This window comes from Ictalurus furcatus, chromosome 14 (genome assembly GCF_023375685.1).
Source record: "Ictalurus furcatus strain D&B chromosome 14, Billie_1.0, whole genome shotgun sequence".
Classification (NCBI taxonomy): Eukaryota; Metazoa; Chordata; class Actinopteri; order Siluriformes; family Ictaluridae; genus Ictalurus; species Ictalurus furcatus.
In genome coordinates this window covers 7,170,877-7,186,081 of record NC_071268.1, presented here as the reverse complement: position 1 = coordinate 7,186,081, position 15,205 = coordinate 7,170,877, and the positions used below count along the sequence as shown (strand labels likewise).

The window sequence follows — 15,205 nt, the reverse complement described above, 5'->3', positions numbered from 1 at the left end:
CGTTGAGTGGGGTTGAGGTCAGGGTTCTGTGCAGAACACTTTGGCAAACCAAAATATCTTGTTTTGGCAAACCAAAAGAAATCTTCATGGATCCCGCTTTGTGCACAGGGGCATTGTCATGCTGGAACATGTTTGAGCCTCTCAGTTCCAGTGAAGGGAAATTGTAAAGCTACAGCATATAAAGACATTCTATACAATTGTGTGCTTCAAACTTTGTGACAACAGTTTGGGGAAGAACCACATATGGGTGTGATGGTCAGGCGTCTACATACTTTTGGCCATATAGTGTATTATCAGCTGGAGACAGCTCTGATGTAGTGCTTTGCATTCACTGTTCGTTAGCATTAGCAATAACTGATCAAGGAAATTCCTTAAATATTACAACCCTAATATGGCACACATGATGAAATATTGTTTCATAATAAACAGTACAGTCAACACACAAGGCTGTGTATTAACTTACTCTATTCCCTTACCATGAAATATTAAATACAAATGTAAATGATGTAGTTTTCAGTGATTCAGTGAAACAAAGGACTGTTCCACTTACTGCTGTATCTCTCTGCTGTGATCCAGATGATTTCCTGGGCGATCTTTCTTCACCAGAGAGGCTTCAAAACCCAAATTCTGTCAAACACATAAAAGCAACTTAAATGTAAATGTAACTAAAAATGTGCTAAGACTCAACTGTAATCACAACAAGCAAAATAGACAGATATATTTTTTTTAATTCTCTCTCTTGATGGCTAAAATCTATCTGTCACAAACTCATCCAACTAAAACCTCAATTCTCACCTCAATCAATCTCATTATGTCCCGAGGGCCCGTCACCTCCGGGTCATATTTGACGTGCGCTTTGTTTGTTGCCAAGGCGACAGAGGCGTAGACGATACCTTTCTGTTTCATTAAGCTAGACTCGATTTTGTGAACACATGAGGCGCAGGTCATTCCTCTGACCTGTTGGTCCAAAGACACAGAGCTGTTAGAGCTAATGAAATCTTTTTCCTTCAACCCAATAACAAGACCATCTAACGAGTACATACCACAAGCTCAAGGGTGCCGTTAGAGCCGTCGTAATTCTCCATAACAGAGGCGGTGAAACCCAGCTCTTTGATGCACTCGGCTATCCTCAGCGGGTCGATGACACCAGGGTTATAACGCACTTCCGCTTTACTAGCCATCAGCGCTACCAACACAGAGTGGATACCTACGGAGAAAGCACAATATATTAATATTAACAACTAATTATCTACAGTAGTTAAGCAGATATGAAAAGTAAAAATACATTGTGAAAAATGTTTGTTGTCTGCAACCATATAATTATCACTTTTTTTTATACCACAGGTATTATTACCCCACCAGGACAGCCAGAGACCTTGGGGTGACTTTTGATAACAGCTTGACCTTCACAGACCACATTTCAATAACTGCACGTTCCTGTAGGTTCATTCTGCATAAGATCAAGAAAATCAGACCCTACCTCACCGAACAGGCCACACAGCTACTAGTCCATGCTCTTGTCATCTCAAAACTGGACTACTTCAACGCACTACTCTTGGGCCTCCCAGCCAGCTCCATCAAACCCCTTCAGATGATTCAGGATGCAGCAGCACGCCTCGTCTTCAACCAGCCCAAAAGAACCCATGTCACACCCCTCTTCATCTCCCTCCACTGGCTTCCTGTAGCCGCCCGAATCAAATTCAAGGCCTTGATACTCATGTACAAGACCTTGACTGGAACAGCACCCCCCTATTTCTACTCTCTCCTTCAGGTTTATCTTAAATTATAAAAGCAACCTGTGCAACCTGTGATCGGTCAATGGCCGATGCCTGGTATAGTACCTACTCAGCGTGGCTCAAGGTCTCTTTCCAGAACCTTCACAGTACCTCTTCCTCAGTGGTGGAACGAACTTCTAACCTCAATCCAGACAGCAGAATCTGTCACTATCTTCAAAACACTGCTAAACTAACCCCTAACATGCCAACCCAAATATTATTTATATTTAAAAATAAATAAATAAATAAAAACACTTACACTGGCTCCTACACCTCGCTTCTCTAGAATTCAATTATTAATCTTGTATAGTAGCACTACTTGTATTGTTCTCCGCCTGATATATCGCTTTGCTTGTATTTCCTCATTTGTAAGTTGCTTTGGATAAAAGCGTCTGCTAAATGAATAAATGTACATGTAAATATTATTAACCGTAGCCATTAACCCCACTGGTAAAGGACCTGCTGTACTAATTACCTCATTTAATCAACAAAATATGTGAGCATGTACATTTTTGGTCCAATTAACCAGTAACAAAAATGCTTACATTATACACCAAGTGTTCATTATATGTGTTTACACTAATTACAATGCCCTTGGCAAATATGAGCAAAAAAGGTTGTGAATAATTGTCTTTATTGTTTAACCTTTTGATCTTTTGTTCAGTAGTGTCTGGCAAATCTTTGTTTTGTATATTTAACAAAGATATTTTTCTTTGGATAAACCTGTGTTTTGTTTACAATTCTTGGAAATCCATGAGAGCAGAGTATTTTTGTGAATTTTTTTTATCAAAAGGTTAAACAATTAAGACAATTTTTCCACAGCCTTCTTTGCTCATATTTACCAAGGGTGCCAATATTTCTGTAGGCCACTGTATGCCTATATTCTGTCCTCTATATGTCCTTTCGTCTGCTCTAGGGATGTCAAATTAAAATTCGAACTTCGAAAATTCGTTGAATTTAAGATAAAAATGGACATTCAAATGAAAAACTGTGTGTGTTCGAATTTAAGATGTGTAGCGAGCACTAGCGATTTGAATCAAAAACACTGTTGAAAAACATGACGCAAGATATTAACAACGCACTAACAATGTTTTTTGAAGTCTAGAAAGAAAAGTTTTCGTGTTTCAAATAATCCAGTCATAGTCAGTAATCTCGGGGTTTGAGCCGCTTAAGCTGCGTGAGCTGAAACTGAACTGTGAATAAACACTAACACGGTAAACATAAGCGCTTTATGAATTAACTCACCCAAACGCATCCTATACACATATGAGATTAATCAGACATTTACACACAACATAAACCTAATACTACAACTTGCTTCTGCACAAAATGATGCGAACGCACAAAATGTGTGAATATTTGGTCTCATTTTTGTATTTTCTTGTCAACTAAAATGCAGTTGTCTAATATTCTATGCCATTTTAGTCAGAGTAAAATTTACTCAAATTAATAAATATGACATGATGAAATATTGACTACATTTAAAGGATATTTTTTGTCAGGAGACAAAAACTATTTTTTGACATTAGAAATTCCAAAGTTGAATATGCTTAAGAATTAAAAGTGTGTTGCTCTTTGAAAGGGTGAACTTGAATTATTATGCTATTTTATTAATCATTAGATCAGTGGTATAAAAATGGTCTTAAAATGACAATATCGTTTATTGCAATGATTTCTGGGACAATATATCGTCCAACAAAAGTAGTTATCGTGACAGGCCTACCTGCATGTGATCTTTCAACACTGGCAGGGTTTCCACTTACATTACACTTTACTACTTTCTAATTTAAAATGGATTAACATCAAGCATTTCTCCCCTGGGCACTGGAACAACAGCAATGAACAAACGCTATTGCATATCACAACGCTTACTAGATATTTTACTTGTATTACAACAATTTGTTTTACATGACTCATTTAAATTCAGCATCAAAAGACAACCTAAAATGAAAAATGCCCTTTTTAAAAAAAAAAAAAATCTTCTTGTCTTTACTTGGTCAGATTCATTCTTGCACGATTCATCTGTACTAATCGCTTTAGACAGTGACTTTCACTTCCACTAAAGCTCTGTGACTTTTTTCCTTTCCCCTCCCTGCCCTCTGATCCTGTGACCTTAAACATGACTACATCACTGTCAGAGTCATGAGACAAAAACAATAACCAATCAGCAAAATCATGTTGTGCTGTTTGCTGGGGCAAGCGCAAACTTTGGCCTCGACACTGGAGTCAATGCCTTTGTTCCTGGGTTCATGTACAGGCTTAAATACATATATACAATGACAGCACTAATGCCCTGAAGCAACTGAGCTTAGATGATGTCGCCAAAATCGACACCACTTATATCACCGATATCTTCACCTTCAACTTGACTAGTTGATATAAACGCTCTCACACTGCTACCGTGACAAACTCAAAAATTAAAGGAATTAACAGCTAGCGGACGTCATTTGCATAAATACTGACAATCAGTCAAACTAGTTTTTAATTCCTCATCCAGATTAGAAATTCTGCTGTTAATAGGGTAGTTAATGGCTTTGTGAAATACGTCGGTGCCTCACGAGCTTGCGATCGTATGTGTAGAGTAAGGCTTTTGGGGAAAACTCATTTTGATTTCTCTCACCAGGCTCGGTTTTGAGGTTCCTCTCGATGTTGGCTACGCATGAGGCGCACGTCATCCCACCGATGTGGATGAAGCATTTGGAATGTGTGCTTGTTGCCGACTCAGCATCGATCTCCGTTTCCTTCTCCTTTTTGGTGGAGAGTGCGGGGGACGAAGCAGGTTTCTGTACAGATGGAGGACTTTTCGCTTCTGATGGCACCAATGAATTCGTCTCTGTTTACCACATATATGAGAAATAAGGTCACACTGTCTTCAGTTAGGTAAGGAACTTACAGGACCCAACAACTACGGAAGCCCTAGGAGGCCATGCATTAGTATGTTTTTTTCCTTTCTTGTTTTCTCATTATCTCAACATAAAAAAGGTTGTTTTCTCATGATCTTGGCATGAATGGGACTGGTGTTGCATGCACGTTGGAGATAAAGTTGTAGACCGGACAGCCTCCTTCTCAAGTGTCAGATACTAATGTTTAAGTTGTTAATCACTGACAGACATAGAGCTATTTCAGCTGGAGTGAGTCCCTGATCAAAGTAAAAATTTATTTGCTCATCCATGAGGCTGTGGGACTGCGTTAAGCTTTTGCTGCCTCCAGATTAATAAAAACAACGTGTTGTTATGTCGAGGACACAAATTTAAAAAAATTAAGTCATGATCACGAGAAAACAACAAAGAAAAAAATACCAGTGCATGGCCTCTTAGGGCTTTCATTAAAAAAACAGCAAATATTACAATCTAATCCACCAAACTATGAGAAGGTTGCACTGCATTAAACAATATGCAGAGTCAGCAAGATGCTTGCAAAAGCTATTTATTTTTATGACCAAAAGACTTACTAGGTAAAAGATCTTACGGTCGAGATGACCTTAAATTTCACTGCTTCTTGGCAGTGTAACAAATCTAAGCCGTTATCTAAATAAATAAACTTTAAGGTGGCTATATAAAAGCAATTTTGGCAGGAATTTATGGAACCAATCTGGTACAGATAGCATTTTTATGGTCCTAAATTAAAGTAGAGCATGAAATGTCTCACTCGTAATGTACACAAAACCAGTCCTTATAAATCAAGCATTTTGTAATAATAATTCATAACAGAAGCAGAAACTAAAATAATGTAAAAAATGAGCACAGACGCTCACCAGGAAGAAACGCATCAAAGCCCATATCCTCAATCGCTGCTCGCAGTTCTTCCGATGTGGTGATCAGTGGATCGTACTCGAACGTTCCCTGATGGTTAGCCAGAGACACCTGCGCTGATCTCACACCTTTCCTCTGGGAGATGGTGCCCTCGATGGTCTGCACGCACGAGTTGCAGGTCATTCCCTCTATGTGGATTTGAACGACAGAATCCAGCGGCTGCAAGAAGCTAGAGGACGTCGCGAGGGATTGTTCCGAGGGAGAAGCTGGTGATACAGCCTCACGTAAAGCTAACTGGGTCTTAAATTTCCCTGGTGGCAGCGCTTCAATGGCCCTCTGTAGCTCTAGTGCCGTAACTAAATTTGGATTGTGCTGGATTACAGCCTGTCCTTTCTCCAAGGAGACCTGCGCTGAGCTGACTCCTGTCAGCTTGCCTATATTGTCTTGGATGTTCACCACACATGAGTTACAATGCATTCCTGTAATGTCTACTAATGTGGTGATGGACGTGGTGAAGTCTAAAGCCTCCTTGTTGGTGCTCCCTTCTGGAGAACACTGTGTGGATCGTGAGGCATTTAGTAGGCGATCCAGTGAAGAGAGCTGTATCTGACGAGGCTTGGACTTCACTGAGGCCTTAAAGCCTGCTACACCGATCTGCTTCATGATCTCATCCACGGTGATGAGGTAGGGCAAGTATGACACCGAGGCTTCCTGGGACTCAAGATTTACTGAGAATTTAAAAATAAATAAATAAATAAAATAAAAAATTCACACACACACACACACACACACACACACACACACACACAAATAATTCACAAAATTAATGACAGCAAACTATTAAGCTTCTTTTCAATATGCCTATAAATGTTTTCAGCAATTCATTTCTTAGGTAGTATTAAGTAAAGGTGCCTCGTAATCTTGAAGACATTTGGTCACTTATTAAAAGGGACTTTGCCAGTTCTGCTTCAACAGCTTGTCAACTATATTATAATCACTTATAATCACCTATATTAAATGGTAATTCAACGCTGATGAATTTATGCGTTTATTAACATCAGTCATAAAATGATTAAGCTATATATCGCAGTAATACTGAAATCTTGAATCTGATTGGTCAGAAGGTGTTCTGGCTGTAATTTAAATCACAGGTTTATTTAAATATCACTATCAATATTAACAGCTCATTTAAAGGGACTTGTATGGCAGACAATCTACATAATCTAACAATAATAAATGGGTTTAAAAAGGTTGTTATTAAAACAAAGAAACGTGTATAATCACTGATATCGTGAAGCTTTCTGTTAGGTTTGTTTGTATTTGGGTTTATTGCCATACCAGCTTCAATGGCTATTTCATGGCGAATATAAAGTATTTATCAAACACTCAATAAAATTCAACTTTAAAAAAAAAAAAAAATCTGATATTTCTGTACAACATGACACAATAAAAGATTTAAATTTGCTTGTATAAAAATTATAATAGTTTTCCTGGGTCCATCTTACAAAACAAATCTTTCAATGTTTGACCTGATGAAATGCACTGTCCCATGACATTAATAATAGGGCAGACCAAAAAAATATGTTTTATGGTAAAGGGAGTGTTACAATATTGGCATTTTGTTGTTTCTTCGCCCTTCAATAAATACCCATGGGTCAATTTGGTGTGTCCTATGCAGCACCTTGTTTACACCACTTGACCGTGTCTAGCTTTAAAAGAGGAGGTGCATATTTTTCTAACTACAAGGGTTTATTTCAAATAATTAATTATTTCGACATTATTCCCATTCCGCTTGCGTTTATTCAAATACATACTGGTCAATCCTTTCTGTTAGGAGACGTTTAACCTCTATGGAATGGAGTCTCAGGCGTCAGCGCTTTGTAACAGTCAGTAAGTTTTCCACTATTGGAAAGCCACCAATTTCTCAGTAACATTACACTCTATTATTTTTTTTGTCATATTAATTTCAAGGGAAAGAAAAAATTAGTGGCTGGTGAGGGAACCAGCTGCGATAAAGCAAGACATTTCACAGACGTTCCATAACATTAAATGTAACTATACAAGTACAGCTCAAAAAATTGTAATATCACGGAAAAATTCTTTTTTTTCCAATAATTTAATTTAAAGTGGAACTTCCATATATTCTAGATTCATTACACATAAAGTGAAATATTTCAAACCTTTTTTTTGTTCTAATCTTGATTATTACGGCTGACAGCTCATGGAAATCAGAAATCCAGTATCTCAAAATATTAGAATAAAGAATTTATAATACACAAATGTTGCAGTGTTGCATTCCTAGTGTCAATTCACTCCTGAACCAGAGAATATCAGAAGCGTCTTACCTGGGCTAAGGAGAAAAAACCTGGACACAGTTGCACAGTGGTCCAAATTCCTCTTTTCAGATGAAAGCAAATTTTGTACTTCATTTGGAAATCAAGGTCCCAGAGTCTGGAGGAAGAGTGGAGAGGCACAGAATCCAAGTTGCTTGAAGTCCAGTGTGACGTTTCCACAGTCAGTAATGATTTGAGGTGCCATGTCATCTGCTGGTGTTGGTCCACTGTGTTTTCTCAAGTCGAGAGTCGATGCAACATCTATCAGGAGATTTTAGAGCACTTCATACTTCCGTCTGCTGACAAGCTTTATGGAGATGCTGATTTCCTTTTTCAGCAGGACTTGGCACCTGCCCACAGTGCCAAAACTTCTAGCAACTGGTTTGCTGACCATTACTGTGCTTGATTGTCCAGCCGACTCGCCTGACCTGAACCCCATAGAGAATCTATGAGAGACACCAGACCCAACAATACAGACGAGCTGAAAGCTGCCATCAAAGCAACCTGGGCTTCCAGAACACCTCAGAAGTGCCACAGGCTGATTGCCTCCATGCCACGCAGCACTGATGCAGTAATTCCTACAAAACGATTAAAGCCCTGACCGAGTATCAGTGCATAAATTAACATACTTTTCAGAAGGTCGACATTTCTGTATTATAAATTCTTTATTCTAATATTTTGAGATACTGGATTTTTGATTTCCATGAGCTGTAAGCTGTAATCAAGATTTAAACAAAAAAAGGACTTCAAATATTTCACTTTATGTTTAATGAATCTAGAATATCTGAAAAGTTCCACATTTTGAATAAAATTACGGAAAACAAATTACTTTTCCACGATATTGAAATTTTTTGAGATGCACCTGTATATGGTTAAAAACATGACACAATGTGTCAGTCATTAATAAATAATAAAACTTTGAATTGGTGGCAAATTGCTGTTGTACAAAATGAATAAAACCCTTCAGAACTTTAAAATAATCCAGTTTGGGGTTGTAACAGTAACGCTTCACGTCGAGCCATATCACACCACCCTGTCATGGATTATTTCCCAATTACAGCATGCCCCGTCATGTTTTATTCCTTACTTAATTAATAATCATGCATGTTAATTGTACATACATGTACATTGTCTACATCTTTCCACATTTCAATGTTGCACATATGAATGCCTGATGATGAAAAACTACTGATGAAATCTCTTGGGTGAGTGGAGACATTTCTTCAAGATCAAGCGACAAGTCCCGTGGATCATGGCCTACTACAACTGTGCAAACTTGAATACATTTTATCACACTGATGGTATTTAGGCTCACCTTTAATCTTCTGAACTCCTTTTAACTTTCCAATCTTGCCCTCAATGGTGGTGGTGCAGGACAGACAGGTCATGCCTTCAATGCGCATCTTCAGCAACACCACACTATCAGAACTACGGGAACTTGCCTGATCTGTGGAAGTGTTGCCAGAGTTGGACAGTGTGTTCAGCATTTCCTGGATTCTCTCGACACTCACAAGAGCTGGGACGAATATGACATTGAGGTTCCTGCCTTCGCCATTCTCCTTGGCCTCCAGTACACCCTTGACCTGGCAGAGCTGAGAGACAGATACCGCACTACAGCTGCTGACAGGAAACAGCCTCGTTTCTGTCTGAACAACCGTGGTCGGAGTAGCGTTTGTCGCACTCGACTCAAAGCCCATGTCCTCAATAGCGTCTGCTAAAGATTTTGGAGTGTGATGTGCTTGGTCAAATATCACTGTGGCAATCTTGTGCTCCAAGGACACCTATAGTACAAGAGAGGCAGAAGAAATGGGTTCATTCTTAACTACACGTTCTTTAACTGTTTAACTGCCCAATGAAAAGCTGTAAGAAAATAAAACACAGCGCAATGAAGTCTATGTAACTGTTTTTAAAATCTGCAGATCTATGCGCTTTCTGGCACGTTTGCCTACACACACACGCACACACAGAACTCAGTAATCTCCTCTGACTCAGTGAGAACTTGTGATCCACTGCGTCACCTGATCCACAAGCACAGGACTACACGTGAGCAGCAAGAAAGCCTGGAGAACTTTGAAAAAAGAAAGAAAAGAAAAAAAGAAAGGAAATATGAAGTCATGTGAATTCTATGAATGAAAACTAGGCCTTTAAAGTAGCAACAGAAGAGAACAACATTCAGAGTCTGCTACGTGCTAGGGTCATATCTGTAGATATTTAATTTGCTAGAAGACATCGACACTTCCCCAAAATGAAAAGTCTAACTCCTGGTCTTTGGTGCAACAAGTCCAAATGATTCTGGTTCCTCTTGAACTCAAGACTAAAACAACTACAAAGATAGTATTATTCCCCATTCATCAATAAGGGACCATAGTATTGTGACATGCGACTCTAATGACCAGCAGTGGCACATCCAGTTTCTGCCTTGGAAAGGACAAAGCACTCGTATACACATACATAACATCATTATCTGTTTCTCTGACTTGAGCCTTCAGGGGAACAAAGCGATTAAGGAAAAGGGCAGCTCAAATTAACAACATTTGGCTCACATTTGGATGCATCTCTAACCTGTACAGATGAATGGCTTTCCTCAATTACGTGACAATCCCTGGGGGAAGACACGAGTAAATTCTATTATGAGGGTTTTCAGTGTTCTGTGTGCATATAGAAAACTGATACAGAGTATTATAATCATTAACTGATTCCTGGAACAAAAATGACACCTACAAATCTCATCTGTGGCTTTAGTGGGTTTACAGTAACTACCTGCCATTGATTTGGTGCTTTGTTATGACAGAGAGACCACTATTATTATTAGTCAATTATTAATCATTTACTTCTCTCCATCTCTCTCTCTCTGCACTGTCTCTTTTTATGGCTTCATCTCGAGGGTCAACTAAAGAGTACCTGCAGACACTGTAAGGGAAGATCGTGACAGTCATTGTACCATAAGCACTTTCATGTTATTGTGAAAGCAGCCAGATAGAGTGAATATGATGTCTCTTTAGCAACTTGCCACAAAGGCAGCTTCACAAAGAGGAATTACAAAAAAACAAAACAAGATTACAAAAAAAAACAAAAAACAAAAAAAACTTTACACAGCTTGGGGCTCATTTATCAATCTTTTAGCAAAGTTCTGAGTCATGCCAGATTGTTATTTCATTTTTTCAAGTTTCAGTAACGCTGATTTTCTTACTATTTCTTTGGTTATGTTAATAAATACAAATCACCCTTTAATTACCAAGCTTGTTCACGGCATTGCAGATCCGCGTTTATTGATGCCTACAAAACATGACAACTAAATGATGCCTCCTAAGTGTGGTTTGCACGAAACCTTCCAATAATGCAGCCCAGCGACTACCACAAACACTAATGCTTTCCTCCTTTTATAGAGAGAGCCATTACTTTTGCCTAGTCTTATTGGTCTTAGTTTATGGATTTGTTTAAAATTTCTTCCTTTCAAGTCATTAATTTTCACTTCATTCCCGTGTGCAATGATGTAAATTGGGACGAACGGCACGTCTCGTTATCCACGACATTGTTAAATCTCCGGCTCTCAGTCACTCACTGAACAGAGGGGACGCAGAGAGGTGTGAGTGCAGCGGGAAAGCAAGACCCCATGCTTGCAGGACAGTACTGGCCACATTGGGAAAGTCGCTAAACTTTGTTCAAAAAGTTGCTAGATTTATCATTAGGTGCTTCTTTTGCAAAAAAATGTCGCTAAAGGGGTCTGAAAAGTCACAAAGTTGGCAACACTGGTCTGCACTGACAGCTAGCTAAAAGGCAGGATAAGCTCCGCCTCTCCCCAACAAAAAGAGAACACAGAGGAGACACAGGGTTTTTCATTTATTCACATTCTATTTGAAACGCAATAAAATACACCGAGGACCCAAATGATGCCCTGTCTGTGTTTTTTCTACTTCTTGAAAACAACTTGCATCCCTTCCGATCTCTCCACGCCCCCCATGTTGAGAACCACTGATCTAAAGGGGTTTGATGGAGCTGGCTGGAAGGTCCAAGAGTAGTGCGTGGCAATAGTCCAGTTTTGAGATAACAAGAGCCAGGCTGTGTAGCCTGATCAGTGAGATAGGGTCTGATTTTCTCGATGTTGTACAGAACTAAGCTACAGGACCGTGCAGATGCTGAAATGTGGTCTGTAAAGTTCAAACTAAACTATCTGAAGCCGATCAATCGAGATTCACATTAGTGAGTCTCCTTTATACTCAGAATGTCTTTTCCCACGTTGTCTTAATGTGTTCGGACACCTGTTATGGATTGTAATGTTTACACACCAGGCATTTCTCCAGCTTGTACATCTTGTAAGCAAACAATGATTGCTGGTTAAAGCACTGTAGATATAACACAGAGATTTTCTGTCTGAGAAGTTTGACATTAAATTGTGCAATGGACGCTCAAATGCATACTCATATTTCCTGCACTGTTGATGTTTTCAAGTCTTCGGATAACCGAGAAGCTCTCCGTAATATGAATTTGTGTTGACAAAGAATACAGAACACTACTCGCAACAAACTTAGTCCTGTATACCCCTGCTACCAACTGGTCACAATACATGTATAGTTTGTTGTTATTTGCACAAGATTACCTCTACGTGGATTACACCTGGCAGTCCCCCAATCTGCTGTTCAATGGTCTGCACACAGGAGGCGCACGTCATCCCGTCCACACACAGGGTCACGGAGCACAGTCTGCCTCTGAACATCATGCTGCCTCTTTAGTACACAGAAAAACAACACACAAGGCACGTTAAAGCTAAAGGTGAACTCGATACGGGAACAAAAAGCACCAGAAGATACAAACAGCCTTTCATGTGTTCCTGTAAAGCAAATATTAGGTGCTGGTTGTAGCGCACATGGTACGCATGGTTACTGGATACGCTGAAACAATATAACCGGGAAGAATACGTTGTTTTCAAGTAATAACACGAGTACATGGCGTGATCCTTATAAAGTAAAGTCGTGCCAGAGGAAAACTGAAAGTCATAACTAACCAAGCCGTCATTAGGACAACCTGAATTAACCTGAACACAGCACCCGCATTCAATTTATTAACCATGTGAACGTGTTAGAAAAGACTAACAGATCAACGGATAGCGGGTCTCCGTCATCATAATCAGTTTACTTACACAGTCATAAAACTGAAGCAATATAATATGAGGCAACAATATGCTGTTTAAAAGAATAACCAGTAATAATAATGTAAATGCGAAGAAAAAAGAATTTCACTGTGCTCTAATGTATATGTGACCAATAAAGACTCATTATCGTTATATAAAAATAACCAGTAAATAATAAATCTGCCAAATAATTTATGTTTGTAGATCTTGACTGTTAGGACAGTTTCACCACCTGCCGTTCCAAACGAATCACCAGTTTATTTAATTTAGATAAATACGGGAAACGCTCACAGCGTCTACAACGGCGCTCTTTATAAATAAGCTGTGTGGATTTTGGTCAGTCTGAAGGCCTTCATGGTTACACAGAAAAACAAACTGGTTAAATATATAGCTATAACATTACACAGATATAAAAACAATAGCTGTTTGAGCAAACTATAGACACCTGACATTTTTTCGAACATAATAAAATGATCCAACAGTAACGGATTCTGTGTAAAATGAAGAACATTGAAACAGTACAGTTTTTGGATTTTGACAATCTGCCAAGCCGAATATTAACGATTCCTACATGCATTTTCTATTCAGACTTAGAACAATACTGAACAACTTAATAATAATAATAATAATAATAATAATAACTGTTTTTGCACTCGGCTCAAACAAATCCCAAATTTCTCTGTAACTGAAATAACAACAACAAAATAATAATAATAATAATAATAATAATAATAATACAGTACAGTTTATATGTACAATATTGATGTTTTCTGTTCAGATGAATCAGATAAAATCACACACAACTTTGATGACTATTAGCAGTTATTTACTGTAGATGAATATAGAAAATGTTCACGGTAGCTACATTATACACATACACACACATCTCTCTCTCTCTCTCTCTCTCTTATATATATATATATATATATATATATATATATATATATATATATGTGTGTGTGTGTGTGTGTGTGTGTACATATATATACACACACACACATTATATATATAGATAGATATAGAGAGTTAGAGAGCGAGTTAGAGCGAGAGAGAGAAAGTAAACAAAACAGAGATAAAACACAATAATACAAAACATATTAATGTTATAATGAACAGTTTGAAAGTGAAACTATATCCAGTTAATTTAACGAAGCTAAACAAGTCAACAAAAATCCCATTACATAATCCAGGTAGCTACCGACAACTACGTAGTTTTCTAGGTCCAGGCTAATGCTATCTAACGCTGTACCGCTAGCAGGAAACAATAACAGGGTTTATTTTTATTACCTTTTTTAATCAGCGTATCCACGGCGACGTTAGCAAACAACAGCTCTCACACACTTGGCTTGTTAGTGAGACTCCTCCTCATGAAGCAACTCTCCGGTGGATGAACACTCACAAAAACATAACACACTATGACCACACTAATGAAATTAAAGAAGCCCAGTGTTTCAGGGAGACTGTCGCTTCACACACTCACACACACACACTATCTAGCCCATTTGAGTTTAGTGAAACGTCGTGAGGAAGAGCTACACTGCACGTATTACCAGATTACGGCTCAATCCCAAATCGCTCGCTGATTAAAACCTAGTGGGCTACATAGTGTGTAAACAACCTTAATGCCTACCCTACGTAGTGCAGTTAAGTAGTGAATACAGGGCTATTTGGATTGCAAACAAAACTACCGGCGTCCTCCTCCACGTTACAGTGAGTTCATGCAAATCAACACTGCGCTATTGACTGCGCAGCATAAAATAAAATCAATTAAAGAAACAGTACATTCAATTTGTAGCTGAAAAAAAAATAATACTAGTCCATTGTTCTCCTCTGTTGCCTTAAACCTGATTACAGTTTTGTGGACACCTGACCATACTGATTTCTGAGTCCCAATCCTTTTGCTGTTATAATAACCTCCACTCTTCTGGGAATGCCTTCAACAAGCTTTTGGGGCATGGCTGTGGGGATTTCTGATCATAGATCTGGGAAAATGCGCCGTCCCCTAATAAACTATTTAGAAAATACTAGGATAATTCAATTCAATTCAAAATTATTTGTATAGCGCTTTTTACAATGGTCATTGTCTCAAAGCAGCTTTACAGAAATATATAAACACAGAATACAGATTTTAAATGAGTGAATTTATCCCAATTGAGCAAGCCAGTGGTGACGGTGGCAAGAAAAAACTCCCTAAGATGTTAAGAGGAAGAAACCTTG

General features: G+C 38.5%; 1 protein-coding gene across 2 annotated transcripts in view; it reads right to left on the bottom strand.

Annotated features, from left to right (window-relative positions):
* The window catches only part of atp7a (ATPase copper transporting alpha), a 31,725-nt gene extending 17,019 nt beyond the window's left edge, over positions 1–14,706 (bottom strand). Inside the window, exons 1-8 of one of the 2 annotated variants that reach the window (XM_053641333.1) lie at positions 14,276–14,706; positions 12,458–12,584; positions 9,176–9,641; positions 5,530–6,255; positions 4,396–4,608; positions 1,044–1,207; positions 796–957; positions 551–627 (exon numbers count right to left, since the gene is read on the bottom strand). In XM_053641333.1, coding sequence (XP_053497308.1) covers positions 551–627; positions 796–957; positions 1,044–1,207; positions 4,396–4,608; positions 5,530–6,255; positions 9,176–9,641; positions 12,458–12,577 — 1,928 coding nt within the window. In that variant the 5' untranslated portion in view covers positions 12,578–12,584; positions 14,276–14,706. The remainder of the gene's footprint in view (positions 1–550; positions 628–795; positions 958–1,043; positions 1,208–4,395; positions 4,609–5,529; positions 6,256–9,175; positions 9,642–12,457; positions 12,585–14,275) is intronic. The other variant, XM_053641332.1, reaches the window with a different exon arrangement.
* Between the last annotated feature and the right edge of the window lie 499 nt (positions 14,707–15,205).